General features: G+C 39.0%; 1 protein-coding gene across 2 annotated transcripts; it reads right to left on the minus strand.

The window, feature by feature from the left end:
* Nucleotides 1-4,974: 4,974 nt before the first annotated feature.
* On the minus strand, nucleotides 4,975-14,860 carry zgc:152863 (uncharacterized protein LOC562658 homolog). 2 transcript variants are annotated; one of them, XM_041995414.1, is made up of 5 exons: nucleotides 14,678-14,860; nucleotides 10,099-10,205; nucleotides 8,727-8,930; nucleotides 6,701-6,845; nucleotides 4,975-6,517 (listed from the first exon to the last, which is right to left on the minus strand). In XM_041995414.1, the coding sequence occupies exons 2-5, from the start codon at nucleotides 10,190-10,192 to the stop codon at nucleotides 6,187-6,189; spliced, it is 774 nt and encodes a 257-aa protein (XP_041851348.1). In that variant the 5' UTR covers nucleotides 10,193-10,205; nucleotides 14,678-14,860; the 3' UTR covers nucleotides 4,975-6,186. The 2 variants fall into 2 exon arrangements, with proteins under 2 accessions (XP_041851348.1, XP_041851347.1); XM_041995413.1 differs by having other exon boundaries at nucleotides 4,975-6,520.
* Between the last annotated feature and the right edge of the window lie 729 nt (nucleotides 14,861-15,589).

Here is a 15,589-nt window from a genome sequence, read left to right on the forward strand (position 1 = left end):
GAAAAAAAAAAAAAGGTTTTCAAACATCACCACGACTAAAACATCTCCTCCGTGGGATGAAAAACCAAAAGATGCAGATTTGATGCCCATTGATTTATCTTTTGATGGATAATTACAAATATAATTGACTAACTTGTTTTCCTGAAGCCATTATTAGCTAAACAAAATAGTGTGAGCATGTAAATGCCTGTTAGAAATGTGATGAAACACTAGTATTTTAGCTTTTCTTTTTTCTTTAAGTTTGAATTTTATGACTTGTAACGAATTATACCTCAAATTAGTGAACTGAAAGTAGACTCGTGTTTCCGCTGCAGTGTGAAATATTGTGATATCGATGTGGATGATTGTTTTTATTTTCTATATAGAAACCCTCTAAAGCTACCAACTCTTAAACTTGCAGACAAATAAAAATTCTGAGCAAAATTGCCAGTTTGTGTCACACGTGCTCGCTGTCAGAGCTCTGTGCCTTCTCTTCATCCAGTGGAAAACCTTCCTGGGAGGTTTTTCTCCGTCTTGTTTAGACTGTTACCTTCACACAGATTCTGAATGTTCCAGGTGATTTTATAGAGGGAGAAAAGTTGAATACTGTTATTTTATTTTCACTGTTTATTCTCTATGTACTCTGAACTAAAATAAAACTGTTAAAGCAACAGTGGACGCTGCCGCCTGTCATTAAACTGTTTTTAGGCTTTTTGGCTTTGAAAGTGACGTTTTAAGTAAAACCCACAGCTCAGGTTCACCTGTACTGTAAATATCAGATCAGACTCACTTTTATCCTCTGAAGAATTCAGTGGCATGACAACTTTTGTTTTTCTTTGAGGTCTTTACAGCATTTCATTGCAGATTCATGCATAGCCAGTATTTTACTTTGCATGTTGACACACTGGAGGCTGCTACTGACCTGAGACCCCACCCTAGATGCACACCTCCTAAGAAATTTTCAGCTTAATTTCCTGGTAAAATTAAGAATACATTTAGTAAAAATTAAATTAACCACTTCACTTACCTGGAAGGGTTAGTTACATAGGTCTTCTTTTTTTTCACTAATATGACCAGCTTGTGTTATTAAATGTTAAACAGCAGTTTCCTGTATTTTTATTTTAACGGAGGGCATGTTGTCACACATCTCTAGTGAAGTTTCTTTTTTTTTAAATCTCAAAGATCTCATTAAAACTGTTCTGGACAAAAAATATTTTATGATTACATTGTTCTGCAGATTATGTTGCAAGTCTTCCCATTACCGCTACTGATAGTCACATGACCTTCCAGCGAACTAAGAACCCAACAAAGTCATGTTAGTAAATCAGTAATGAGTTTTTTTTTCTGTTATCATTTGATTTGAGTTCATGATGACAGTGCATCCACTTCCAGCCTTTAATTATCTCACCATTTCATTCTTGTATTAATTTGGTGCTGTGAAAATTTGATGCTCCTGAAAATTTAAATGCAGCATTTTTCAATTCTAAGGTTTTATGTGTCAGAACATAATTCTTCTGGTCTTTATCAGATCTTAAAATCAGGTAAAAGCAAAGTCACCTGAATAACACATGATACATTACATTGTGTTGTTGCTTTTTAACAAGGAAAATTAGTGTGTAGTGTTATGATATTATACAGAGGGAAAGATTACACACAAGTGGAAAACATCCAGGACAGCTGTCAATCTTCCCAGGAGTGGACGTCCCTGCCAGTCCAGTCCAAGATCAGACTAAACAATCCCTCCCTGAGAGAAACTGCAGGAAGAAGAAAAAAAAAAAACTCTCCAGATGACAGATCCAGTTAGCATGTTAATTGTTAAAGTTCATGACAGTACAATAAAAAAAACAGACTGAACAAGGTTGGAGGAAAATTTTAAAAATGGTTGTATGAATAGTTGTTCGGTGAGGAAGTTATTTCTTTGTTTTAATATGTAAAGCCTTTAATAGAAGCTCTGCTTTTTACTACAAGACTGGAATGTGTGGAAAATGTGGATCATCATTAATGGTTAAAGTATCCAGTATACAACAATGGTCATTATATTAAACAGGTTTAGCAATAAAATATGCAATGATAATCAACAGTAAAACATCAGCCACACCATCAACTGACGGTCTTAGTTTTTTTTAACTTAGGACATTTTTATTGCAGAAATTTTGCCTCCGACCCTGCCCAGCCTGCAGTTCTCAGTTCTGGGAACACTTCAGTGGTTAGTACAACATTTTTAGAAGTTTGCTGGGAAATTAAGTAAAACTGTGATTGCACAGTGTTGTACATTATTTCTCTTGCATCATAGTGTGTTGTTGGATACAACTTTCAGAGCATCCTTGTCACCGATTGAGTCATTATTCTTCGATGATTTTGCAGTAATTTAGCTTTTAAAAGGACACTATTAGTGTTTTAAATAATACTCATCTAATCTAATACTCATAATTACTGATTATATTATTTTAAGTGTTTTCTAAAAATGTGCTGCTGTTTAAACTTCAGATTTCTTATTCTTCTCCGTTTACTCAAAAGCCTTTTGCTAGGCAATAAAAAAAAAGAATAACTTTCCTGATAATATAAAATTCTCAGTTTGGAGACAGAGTTTAATTTTCTTCAGGCTAAATTTATTTCTTTGAAGATGTAATCATCAAAATTAGAGTAATTTTCCAAATGGAGAGAAAAATCAAAAACTTAATGTTTATTTAGTCAGCAAGTATACTTCCCTTTCACTCTCCCTGCACCTCATTAAACCATCCACCTGTGTTGGAAAGTCACATGTGTACGCAGCAGACATGGATGATGAGGATGAGGATGAGCTGGGAACAACCAAAGCAAACAGAAAACCACTTCATCATCTGACCCAACTGTGTACGTGTGATTTAACCCCGTTTGCACAACCTCACTCTGCTGTCTCGCTTTGCTCATTTTAAGGAGAACATTTTGTTACCAACATGAGCAAGAGGGAAATCTCCTGGGTCTTTTTATCATTGCTGGTAATGCTGGGTTTCTTCTTTGGTTTAGACTTGTGTAATTCAGTCACTTGTTAATTCACAGCATGTGATGTCAAACACGGGGCAGCGGATGATTTCTCAACTCAAAGCTTCGTCAGTTACTTTAACATGATTCCCTGGGAGTTTTCAGGAAAGCAAAATTATAAGATAACTTGTCTGAAACTGTAACCTGCTCAAGTATTTTATACGTCTATGCATTTTAAAAATGATTCATACAAGAATATCATATACATATTGTCAAATTTGGTAAACATTACAACTTGCATATTACAGTATTTATTGAAAACATCTTATGTTTCAGACCTTCAACATCTATTATTTTCCCTCTCCTCACTCTTTACATAATTATCTAAAACAATAAAACAGAAAAAAGGATTTGAATCACATTTAGACCTTTCTTGTTTTACACTGTGTCCAATAGACTTTGGGCATCATTAACATAACAAGCTCAGAATGATAGAGTCTGAGGAGCTGTAAGACAAGAGCCATAACAGGACTCATGAACATTTCTGCTGTTTTTTAGTGTTTCTTGCTCTTGACACTGCATGGTTAACAGGTAACTTCACTTTAACACACCTGAATTAAATGAATGGCTCGTTGACGTGTTTACAAAGAACTTGATGAGGAAGTTCATTAATCTGAATCAGGTGTGCTGGAGTAGCAACATCTAAAAAAAAAAAGAAAAAAAAAGTCAAACCCCTTCATCTGATAAAGTCAGAATGATTTGGTCATGGTGACTAAGAGCATGTGAAACCTGACGCTGCGCATCACTTGATTAAAACCACACAATAACAAAAATCCCTACACTGAAACGTGTCTGAGGCAGCATCGTTCTGTGGGGATGTTTCTCTGCAGCATGAAGGGGACCAGGAGATGGATGCAGAAAAACCAAGAGCAACCATGAGTGAAAATATTCTCCACAGTTTTAGGGTCCCAGCCTGGGCTGAAACATTTCAACAAGACAAGCAAAAAAACACAGGAAAAACACAGATGAGTGGGAAAGCTGCGCCGCACAGCACACTCAAACTCAACAGCTCCATCATCTCCATACAGACACAACTAGTTAATATCCTGATGCCAGATTGAATTATTTCTAATGAATTAGAAGCTGTTATTAGTCCCTCAGTGGGGAAATTGCTTTGTTGCAACAGTACAGCTGCAGTAAGCAGAAGCACACAGGTGATATCAAACAGCACACACACAAACGCAAATAACAATACACAGTATACGGTCTGACAGGGTGGGTGCAGTAGATAAATATGTACAAAAACACAGTTTACATGTGTTCTCATACAGATGTGATTTAAATATTGGCATCCTAACACTCCTTTGTGGCAAACTCCAAACTAATTAATACAAAGACTTAATACAAAGAAGATAGAGACAAACTTTCTGGAGCGACATGAACATGTCTGAAAAATGAGAGACTTGGTTCAGCTCAAAGGAACAGGGTGCCAAAACTTGTTTAACTTGAATATTTTCAGCCTTTTGCTTTTAATGATGTAAATGTCAGTATGTCTGAGTATATTAACACGATATTGAGAAAATTAGTTAATCCAAAGATAAATCTGAAACACAAGATGTAGAAATGGTCAACACATCTAGCAAAATGCTCAAATTTCATAAAGGGAACAGATGGGTTTTACCAAAAAGAATACATCCTTGCTCAGTTGTTCCTTTGCTGTTCTTTCTGAGCAATGAGAATGTTCCCCAATAGCTTTCTTCTCTGTCAACATGGTGAAAAATCATTAACTTTACTGCTGGGGGTGGGTGTGTGTGTGTGGAGGGGAGATGGTTATTATTTTTCTGAGCTTACAGTAGTAGTTAAGAGTCTGTCTATGAGGAAATTGTATAAACCTACTGGTAAATCTGGTTAAAGGCTGCAGGAAAAGATCCTGCTTTTCAACCATCAGGTGTGACCTGCTGATACTAATGAACAGGGGACATCCTAATTAACTCTGATTACGCCACAAAAACAAGACCAGCAAGTCAAACAAAGTAACACTTTTACATTTATTATCTCATAATTCTGTGCAAGAAGACAATGTACAAATAATCATCTGTAAATATTAAAATTTATACAATAGTTAAGGTTTGTTGCCACAAAATTAAACAGTAAATACATTCAAGGTCTGTGAAGGCATCAGCCACTCTGCAGAGTGATGAAGAGGAGCGCTGCAGGTGAGATAAGACAGGAAGGTTCTAAAATCAGTCTGTTTCAGGCCATCTGAGGGATGTGGTCCCAAATCATTTTTTGCAAGTTGTGGAAAAAAAGTCCACGAGTCTTCACTGATTTACAGACAAATAATTCAGTAAATAAAGGAATATTTAAAATACTTGAAGCTGTAAATTCAAATCCAACATCAAATAATATTCATCCACACACACTGATTGAACACAGGAGAAATTCATTTGCTTTTCTTAAATCTCTACATACATACAAACATCTGCTGTACACAAAATAAATGTCTATATCTATTAAAATACCACAACAAGCCGTTGTGACAAAGCCTGTACACCATGCTGGCTTTAAATCTGCAGCCTTTGCACTGCAGTCTGATTAGACCTAAAGAGAAACTGTGCAAAAGTCTCAGACACTAGTGGTATAGTCAGTTGCCATGGAAACACAGGTTTCTGTAACAGCACACCAGTGACTTCACAAAAGAAAGCCTCCAATTAGCCCCGTCACTGACGGGAGGGATAGACGACGTCTCCAGAACAGCACTGAAAACACACAAACACACACTTACACCTCAACATCACTGCTGTCTTCTAAAAACCTTCTTGTACACCATTTTCTTTTTCCCCTTCCAGTCTCACCTAAATTCATCTTAATTACATTAAAAACTGATTTTTTTTTTAGCAGGTTTCCAGCAGACAGCAGACTCGTGTGCAAATTACACCCCCCAAATGCCACAATACACTAAATAACATTTCATTTATAAGTGTACTTTAGTCCTCCTCAGGCAGGCCTTTACCTCCAGACATTTGGCCAATCAGAGCTCATCAGCTTAATCTAAAATAGCATGTGATAGGTCCTGATGCTGCTGAGTTGCAGCCAAGCAGGAAAAGTGCAGGCAATATGACAGTCAGCTGTCACCTTTGCTGTTTTAACTGGTGAACCATCTGCAGCCCTAACACCGCAGATTGTAAGCTGTCACAATCTTTCAAAACTAAAAGTTTAGTCACGCGTGAACCCGTGGGTCATCAGTCAAGTGTCCTTGTCATTGGAGAGGTGATGCTGGACCTCCGCATTGCTCATCCTGTCTCTTGGATGTGACGTTTGGACCTCTTCGTATGGGGGTGGGGGACTGTCAGGGCCTTGGTTGGACAGGAGGGGGTGGTGGCTGCTGTCCGACTCGCTGCTCAGGGATGACGGGTTGCAGCCAGGTGACTCCTGAGCCAGCAGGAGCTGTGTGGGTCCCGGAGCTGAACAGGGAGGGATGCGCTGCCCCCAGCTGCCGTACACCGCCTCCTCGTAGGAGGGGAGAGAGACAGAAAGTCCGTCCACCATCAGGTCCAATTGGTCTGAGGAGCGTCGGCTGCTAGGAAACAGAGAAGGAGTTAACCTAAGCTGAAAGTTCTACATGATGTGCAGATAAAACAGATTCGCTCCAGAGTAACAGATCCAAAAGAACAGACGGCCTCGCTACTTTCTGGATGATAGCATCTGTGACAATATGAGATCTAGAGTTTCAGAGATTATTGCTTTTCTTTTCCCTCACCTATTTGACTGACAGGGGTAGAGGCGGGACTTGACGACCAGGCAGGCGGTGGTGGTGAGCAGGAAGATGGAGACGCCCACTGCAGTTGTGGCCATGCTGGGCATCGACTCATTCACTCTGTTGTCAGACTTCATGTAGGGGCCATCTGAGAAGAAGGACAAATGCTAAACAATGAAAAAAAACTGCAAACGCTGATGTGAAATGTTATGTAGAAGTTTAGATTAGAAACTCATAAATAACCAGAATAGCTTCCACACCATCACAAGAACATCTCTAATGCTGTTAGAAAACATAAGAATGGGTGTGGGGTCAGAGCACTATGCAAAGTGTTTGCAGCTGAGTTGTTTTGGTGGCTCATGTTGGAAGAGTTTCTGAATGAAGCATGTGTGTGAGAAAATTCAAAGGGAACATAAACCAATTATCAGATAAAAGATTCAGTTTTTATTTGGTACGTTTCCATCTGGTTCAGATGGCATCAACATACAGGAAGTGTCTAATGGTTATTATGGTGGCTTTGCCCACTTCCTCTTTCGGCGCTCCAACTTCCTGTTGCAGCGCCTATGACTGAATGGCGACAGAGGAAGTCGGAACTTGTTTGAAGAGGGTGAAGCTGCTAGTTCCCCCGCAGAGTCTGATCTGTTAAGTAGGTCAAAATATCAACCTGATAAAGCTGCTGTTGGGTCACTATAGCTGAAAAAAAGCTTCGCTGCTCAGATGCTGCTCAGATTAATGGTTATGAGGATTAATGCTGCAGGAGTGAGATTACACCACCCTTAAAAGTTAAACTTTTCCTTTTTATTTAGCTGATTAAAGGCATTAAAATGCCAGACAACCCATGTACACCTGATGTCTGAAATAAGCCTTAATGCAAATTTTAACCAAAAGAAACAAGGAATGAGGCCTTCTGCTTCCTTTATACTGTAAACAAGAATAAACTGTCATAAAATGACTAAGAAGACTTTAAACTGTCAGAGTCCAAACAGTGGGGAGTAGTGAGTAGATAAACGGAGGTAGTAAACGTGGAACGCTGTCAACACTGCCGAGAAATATCATGTAATGTTTAAAGTTTCCCAAGAGCCTCTGCTTTCTGTTTCAGAGGAGATTAAGATGACACAACTTCCAAACTCCAGCCGGGCTGCCAACACATCACTACCTTATTTAACTGTTTTAGCTACAGTCTGAAACCCAGTACTAACATTCTTGTTAGTAACATGCACCAAAAAAGGTCACTTGGTACTCCAAATGCCACTATCCTGCAGGTTTTGAATGTTTTCCTGCTGCAACACACCTGATTCAAATGAAATGGATCCAACTGCTGGTTGTCAAGCTCTGTACAATAACTCATTAAACTTGAATATGTGTGTTGTAGAAAAAAAACATTTAAAATTTGCTGGACAAAAGCCTTCAAGGATCGGAGTTTCCCCTTCCCTGTTTTCTCAATAATCTGTGGAAGACTCATTTTTCCTTTGCTAACATCTCTAATTCACATTTCTTTATACTCTGTTTCTTGTTCTCTTTGTACTCTGTCATTTAAATTGATTTAGAGGTTAATGCTCACACCACAATTTCTCAATGTACTGGAGCTTGGGCACGAGTAAGAGCTTGTAAGTCAATTTAGATAAAAATGACTTAGATATGAGACAAATACTAATCCAGTCACAAATATCTGTCCTGCTTAATGTGTTTGTAAAAAAGGGGAATAAAGTTGTTTGGTCTATTGTAGAACTCATTATAGATTAATGGACAACTCTGTTCTGCCTTTCATTAACAAGGGCAGCTTCTTGTTTTGGACGATTACCTCTAAAAGATCTGAACATTTTCTGCACGCAAACATGAAAGGAAGCTGCAAAGTTTCACACTTAAAAAAGCTGAAAGAAAAATTATTTCACATTTGATCTGAACATTTATGAATGATTCTAACTGAAGTTGGAGTGACCCTCTGTCCCTCCTACTCAACATGATTAATCTTAGTTGAGCTACTTCACATGAAAGATTTTACACTCTGATCTGGTATATTCTGTTGTACCTTTTATGGGGATACATGCAGGTATCTCTGACCACCTCCCGTGGTGGCACCGGGAGATAGACTTCTTGATATTGATGATATGGTACCCGGGCTCACAGAACAAGCGGATGTTGCTCTTATGAGGAAAACCGCGGCATGGACTCGGATCACAGCGGAAACCTCCATGTTCTGGCAGCACAGGGTGAGAGCAGTTGCTCAGTCTGCCTGCAGAAACACAAAACACAGTGATGAGAGGAGCTGCTTTCACTTCTGGTTTTAATGTTCATATTGACCAGAGTTAAACCCGGTTTCTCCTCTCCCCTCCTCCATCCCTGCAGCAATGCTCAATGTGCATTTTTTCCTAATGGCTTAGGATAAACATTCTCATGGTGCTTTTCTCACTGCTTCCTTCCTTTCACCAGCTGCACCAGCAGAAACAGATTTGCTGACTTGTGTTGTAACTGTAGATTTCTACTGTGAGCAGACTTCCGATGGTTCAGACCAGCACTGGCCACCAGTCAACTATTCCCCATCTTTTGAGGATAATGTCATTATTTTGTGTAAATCCCAGAGATTTTACCTAAAGGCAGGGGTGTCCTCAGCTTGGTTGTTGTAGTGTCATTTGAATCCTTACTGAGATGTCAGGATGAGCATGTGATGGATGAAGAGTCCACGACCCCAGTAGGGTGGTGTGAAAGGACACTGAATTAATGTTGTTGTTACAAACTAAAGCTGACATGTGTGAATAAAAGCTTCTCTAGCGGGTTAGGATTTCTGACCAGTACCTATGCGAATTTAAGCTGCATACCAAGGACAAAAAAATAAATCCTCTACTTCACGTGTAGCCGAAACAACTTCTCTTTACTCATCTTTCACCCTACACGTCTGGAGGGTGTGAAGGTGGTTTCCACCACCTCCACACCCTCCTTAACCTCAAACGCCAACCCATTTAGAGTGGGACAAATGTGTAGCTGAGAGCTGAAACATCACTATATGTGCTGCAACCTGACTGAATTCAATCAAACACATTCAAAGACTTTTACTGATCTAAGAGAACATTTTGAAGGTTTGCCTTCAGCTTTATAAACTAAACTGTGACCTCCACAAGAACAGAAACTTTTGATGACAAAGAAGAAACCTGATGATTTGTTGCAAAGCTTCACAACACGTGTTGAGTCAAAAAAAAGGACAAACTCCAGCTTAAAGTTCATTTAATGCTTTTATAATTAGTCACAAACTTCACCGCTGCAGGGTTTTTTCTGTTTATCTTTTCAGAAAGATTCCATTGAAATTAATGTCACTGATGATTATTAAAACCTCTGCTAATAAATAAATGAATGTTGTGTCAACAGTGTGTGAGGTGTGAGCAGACGGGTGGGTTCAAAGGTCGTACCTGCAGCGAGTAGCGGCAAGGAGGCCAGGAGGAAGAGACCGCAGACCAGACTGACACGTCCACACGGCCGCGGATACAGGACTGATGCAGACATCAAACCAGACTTCCTGATGACACAGCAGAGATGAAGAGTCAGAGAGGGGGAAGAGAAAACACACGCAAATTCACCAGCAATCAATCAACTAAACAAACACACACACACACACACACACACACACACACAGAGTGTCTCTGAACAGGACGCAGATAACACACCTTATTTATCTGATTAAAACTTTTATTTACAGTAAATGTCCACAAATATAAATGACATCACAGGTGTGAAAGTTGGATGTTTTTTTGTCAGCTGTAAACAGGATGATGGTGTGAATCTGCCGTCATACACTCGTCAGCTGGTGAGTGTCAGCACACCTGCTCTGGCTTCTGCTCTCCGAGCAGCTGAAGCAACAAAACTCTTCATCTGAAATAAATCTTTATAAAGCAATCACATGTCCTCCCTCAGGTGCGACTCTGACAGCAGCAATAAACCCGACAGCCTCTGCAGCAGGTGTGTTTAAAGTGCAGCTGTGCCTGGATCTCATTAACAGATGTATTAGCAGTTGGCTCATCACGGTGCTTTAAAAGGTCAATAGTTTGACTTTCTCTTTTACTGTTTTTGATTAAAAGAGAAACCTTTGAGTTTCCACATCCCATCAGCACAAACACAACACGAGATGATGTTTTGAGGGATGAGTTGTATGTGTAAAACATGATCATTTTAGCTGAAGCCATTTTTATGTTCAATAAAGTAATTGATTTAGTTATTTATTTAATTATTTTGCAACATATTTTCTCCATTTTCAGTCACACTTTATGGTCTCTCAGTTTTTATTTGGACATTTAAGCACTTTAGATCCGATGAATGACCCCAAATGGTGCAAATGTCTTTTTTTTTTTGTCTTTTTCTGATGAAAACTTTCCAGTTAATATAAAACAATCAATTTACAAATTTCCTGCTCAAGTCATTGTAAATAACGCCTTATAATGAGATAATTAAATGGAGGAATGTGACTCAACACTGGCTATGTTAAATTGACAGAAGTATAAAAGCAAACTAACATCTTTATTTACAACCTATAATTACAACTAATCTATATTTACAACCACTGCTGCATGAAATCTGCAAATAAACTTGTTTCACAACTCCTGAAAGGGCACATTTCCTATAAAATTCTACAGACTTTTTATTTTTTTTCTGACAACCTTGTTTTCTTTTGCACAAGTTGCACAACTTAAATGTCGCTTACTGGATTTAATCTGCTCTCCCTGCTCTGTATAACTCTATTGTAGTTTGAATTGCTGGATTTACACTTTCTTTTCTAATATTTTTTTTTTTATTTTGTTTTTTCTTCTTCCCAAGATACATTAAAAAAACTAAAATAAATCTCATGAGATACAGCGAAGCTGCATCAGTCATTACTTATATTTTCATACTGTACTTCATTATGCACTTAACTTTAACACTACAAAGTTCGTCTTAAATGTTGCTCCTGCGTATGACGTTGAATTCTTATCTTCTCATCAGACCTTTCAACATGGCAGTGACGCTCTAAAAGCAGCCCGACTTCAACCTTTCAGTTAATTCATAGTGAAACTATCAAAACTGTTCACTGTTTCAACACTGCCCATTATTGACCAACACCTGACAGCTGCAACTAAACTTATTACACAGAAGAGAAACCCAATCACCGCAAAACTCTTTTCACATCACCATCCCAGAGACACACATCCTGTGATGAAGCAGGCCCAGCAGAACCAGATCCCTGTTGGCCAAAATGCCACAGAGTGTGAAAATAATGTTTGTGTAGGTGTGCTCAACTGCCTTTAATGTGTCTTGTGTGATTTCAATATAAGAGAGTTGCCAGTCATCTTTAGAGCAGCAGGGGAGGGCCCGGTGCCCCAGAATGCCATTGGCACACAATTTAAACCTTACAGAGGTTTAGTACAAACACACACTGAAACATTCACAGCTCCATCTTATGTGACCACAGTCTGCGTGGGAGGCCTGCATCTTAGTCATCATGGCCCTCTGTGGTATTATAACTTCTGCTGTAATGTTTGGCAAGTCAGAAACGAGGCGGCGACAGAATTATTGTGACAGCTGAAATTAAAAATGTCTTTTCTCCATAACTTATAAACTGATTCAAGTGTATCTGTATCTGAAGCTTTGATAAATCAGGATGGTCCCTCTTTAAACAAGCCTTACCATTTAAAGTTGTTAAAGCATGCGGCACAGGCAAAACGACTGCATTTGTCACTTTGGTGAGCCATTAATGTTCACGGTGAGCTGATACAATCTGCCATCCCTTTGTTTCACAGTCCTGAACAAATTCTGATTGAAAGACTTCACACTTTGGAGGATTTATGTCACTTTGAGACAGAGAATAAACAAAGCAGTGCTTGCACAACGATGCAGGTTTTGCACCGTTCACCTCAAATACCCCTTTATTGTTCAGTTAAAAGAAGCTCGCTGGAGTTGTGGTTACATGTGCACATTATATCATGGAGGAGAATGATTGTGATGAAATTCATGTTTCCATCCACGACAGCGATTCGTCTGCCACAAACACAGGAAGTGCCAGGTAAGAGATGGCAACACAGATAAAAAAAAAAAAGAGGCTAACTTTCAGTGGAAATCCCTGAAAACGTGCAGCAGGATAGACAAAAAAAGGATTATCAGTTTTAATCCACTTTGATTCATTCATACGAGTTCAGTAAGACATGTTGAATGTCTTCACTTACAGTCTGGTTGATCACTATCTGCGGGGGAGACTCCCCTTCTCCAGCCTGAACTTTGCTCTTTCTGCTCTGCTGTGGAACAAACAGGCAGAAAGCCTACAGACGGCTTAATCTGATGAGTAAAGGTGACTTTTCTTCTCATTTATTACAAACCGACTAATGAGAGGGTTCAGACATCTCCTAAGAGATTAGATCAGATCAGTTCTTCGTGACTGTGCTAATTTTGTTATGTAAATAAATTTATTTAGCAGATAACGAGGCCTTGTCTACAGTACTGTGACAATTCTTGCGCCACTCATTTCTTGATATTTCCTCCCAAGAAGCTATACTTCTTGTAAGATTTTAAATCAATTCAAGCAACAGGCATTCTGAGGGTCTTCAATTTTCCTTTGGACATTTTCTGATTTTCACCCATTTTTCAATAAGAAAAAGAAAAAATTCTAGTTTAGGATTTTTACAGTAAAAATAGCTAAAACAATACAAATAAAAGGGAAAAGCCACCACCTCTACACTTTTTCTACACATAGATCTTTTTCTCCAGCAGACTGTTTCAGTAGAAGCACAATTGCTCAGTTTAATGATGCACAATGAACAAGGTTGTTTTTCTGCCATCAGTTACACCTGCATTTCCAGCTCAACAATGAAAAACACCTTCAACAAGTAACAGAAGTGTTAAGAGGATTTTTTTTTTTTACGCACATCTGCATTTTAACAAAACACAGACCATCCCTTCATCCACACAATGCACAGACAGACATAGCAACACAGTGAAGTGCTGATGCTGCATTACTGAATGGGTCATGGGGTGCAGAGAGGGGCTCATTTAACCCAGCTCCTGTCCTGAAGCGAGCCATTTAAATGTTTTCTGACCTGAATTATAAATTGATCATGTTGAAAGTAAATAAACTATAAATCTGGAATGATATCAAAATCAGCAGTGCTGGTCTCACACTTCCTCCTACATGTTCCTTCAGCTAATTATCGGGTAAAATCATATTCATCCTGTCTGCCTCCTCAGTTCCTTAATATTCATGTTTATTTATTTTTTAACCTGTAGCAAACCCACATCCAGTGGGCAGGAGGATCATTTCTCCTCTAACCAGACGGAAAACATACTTCAGCCAGGATTAGGGTCAGCTGCAGTTTTCAGTCTCTGGTGCTTTCAAACTGACCTTTTTGTTCAATAATCTGTCAGATCATTGCATTCTTCTGCAGAAAGAATGAAGCATTTTATCACTTATCAATCTAAGGTTTAGTGACAGTAGAGATATACTCAGTCCAAGATTTATTTCAGCTCAAAACAACTCAAATGAGCTCTTCAACATTCTCCAGACCTCTGTTTTGCTGTAAAAGTCAAACAGGAGTCCAATTTAAGAGGCGGTGGAACCTTGTCCCCTTAGTCCAGTGAGACTGGACCCTCTGAAAGGTTTCTGATGCATGGTCTGCATTTGAAAACAGTTCCTACTTTGTTCCTCGGCAATATCAGCAGGAGGGGAATATTTATCATGATTCTGGTGATTATTATAACCAGTCGTTTCTGGTGGATCTCACCTTTTACATCGAGAATGTAAACATACACTTTGCACTTCTTAATAACAGGTAATGTTTCTCTGCATGAATGGAAAACTGAAATAAAAAAATACAATAAACGCAAACCGTCCGTGCGTGTTTCTCACGCACCAAACCGGAGAAAATAAGTCCGTGTTTAATTTCTCTTTATGTTTTAATCAACAGCTCTGACCGCTGCTTTCGCAGCCAGGTAAAGTTACCTCCTCTTGTTAAATGGAAAAAAAAGTCTTACCTGAGGGCCGATAGCGAAGCAGTCGCTGGGGGACAGACGCAGGCAGGCGGAGGTGCGCGCGGACAGACGGTCCGTTGTTCCGTTTACCGACAGGTTGTAAACACAAAGTGAAGCAGGAACGAAGCTCCGCGGTGAGCTGACGGTCGAAGCTCCTGCACAGCAACAAGTGAAACCCTCTGGGCAGCTCTTTACTGACTCATGAATCAGCTGTGCTTGACAAGAACACCCAGGCTTTCTATTGGCTACTGCGCCCGCTAAACTCCGCCCATCGCCTCCGTCATATTCCGGAAAGGAAATTGTGGCCTGGTAAAACTAAAAAAAACTTAAAATACAAAGATGTTGGTGTGGTTGAATTAAATTAACTCTGAATTCTCCATAACATATATTCCCAGAACCCTTAAAAAGGAAATAAAAGGGCTGAAAACGAAGATGATTTACTTCGCCTCTTTAAATAAGTTCAAACTTAAGACTGCTTGCAACAGACATCAAACAATGTATATAACTTTTTTTTTTTAAATTTACGGCTATTTATCTAAAAAAAAAAAAAAACACTTAAAAAATCCTAATGCTAATGTTGAAATAAGCAACAGCATTATGAAATTATTGATATGATCAGAGATATTTCAGAGGACTTATTGTCAGATGGAAAAAAAAAGATTTAAACATCTGTTTTCTTGATTCTGCAGACAGACTGGTTTGAGTATTTCTGAAGCAAACCTCTTGAATTTCCACCAGGATGAAGAAAAGCAAAAACATCCACCTAACAGCAGCTCTGTGAACAGAAATGTCTCCTTTGGTCAGGCTGGTTGGATCTGACAGACAGAAGTAATTCAGACAATCTCTCTTTACGCGGTGCTGAGCAGAGAACTGGTTACAGTTCACCTGTTACGTCACGCGAGGATTTCTGCTCCC

Source organism: Melanotaenia boesemani, chromosome 9 (genome assembly GCF_017639745.1).
Source record: "Melanotaenia boesemani isolate fMelBoe1 chromosome 9, fMelBoe1.pri, whole genome shotgun sequence".
Classification (NCBI taxonomy): domain Eukaryota; kingdom Metazoa; phylum Chordata; class Actinopteri; order Atheriniformes; family Melanotaeniidae; genus Melanotaenia; species Melanotaenia boesemani.

What these genes read in the sequence shown, in the direction of transcription:
- zgc:152863 (XM_041995413.1), bottom strand. Translation starts at nt 10,192, where the DNA reads ATGTCTGCATCAGTCCTGTATCCGCGGCCGTGTGGACGTGTCAGTCTG. An exon ending in CTTGCCGCTACTCGCTGCAG is followed by an intron (nt 8,931 to 10,098) that starts GTACGACCTTTG and finishes GTGTTTCTGCAG; the next exon opens with GCAGACTGAGCAACTGCTCT. An exon ending in TACCCCTGTCAGTCAAATAG is followed by an intron (nt 6,521 to 6,700) that starts GTGAGGGAAAAG and finishes TCTGTTTCCTAG; the next exon opens with CAGCCGACGCTCCTCAGACC.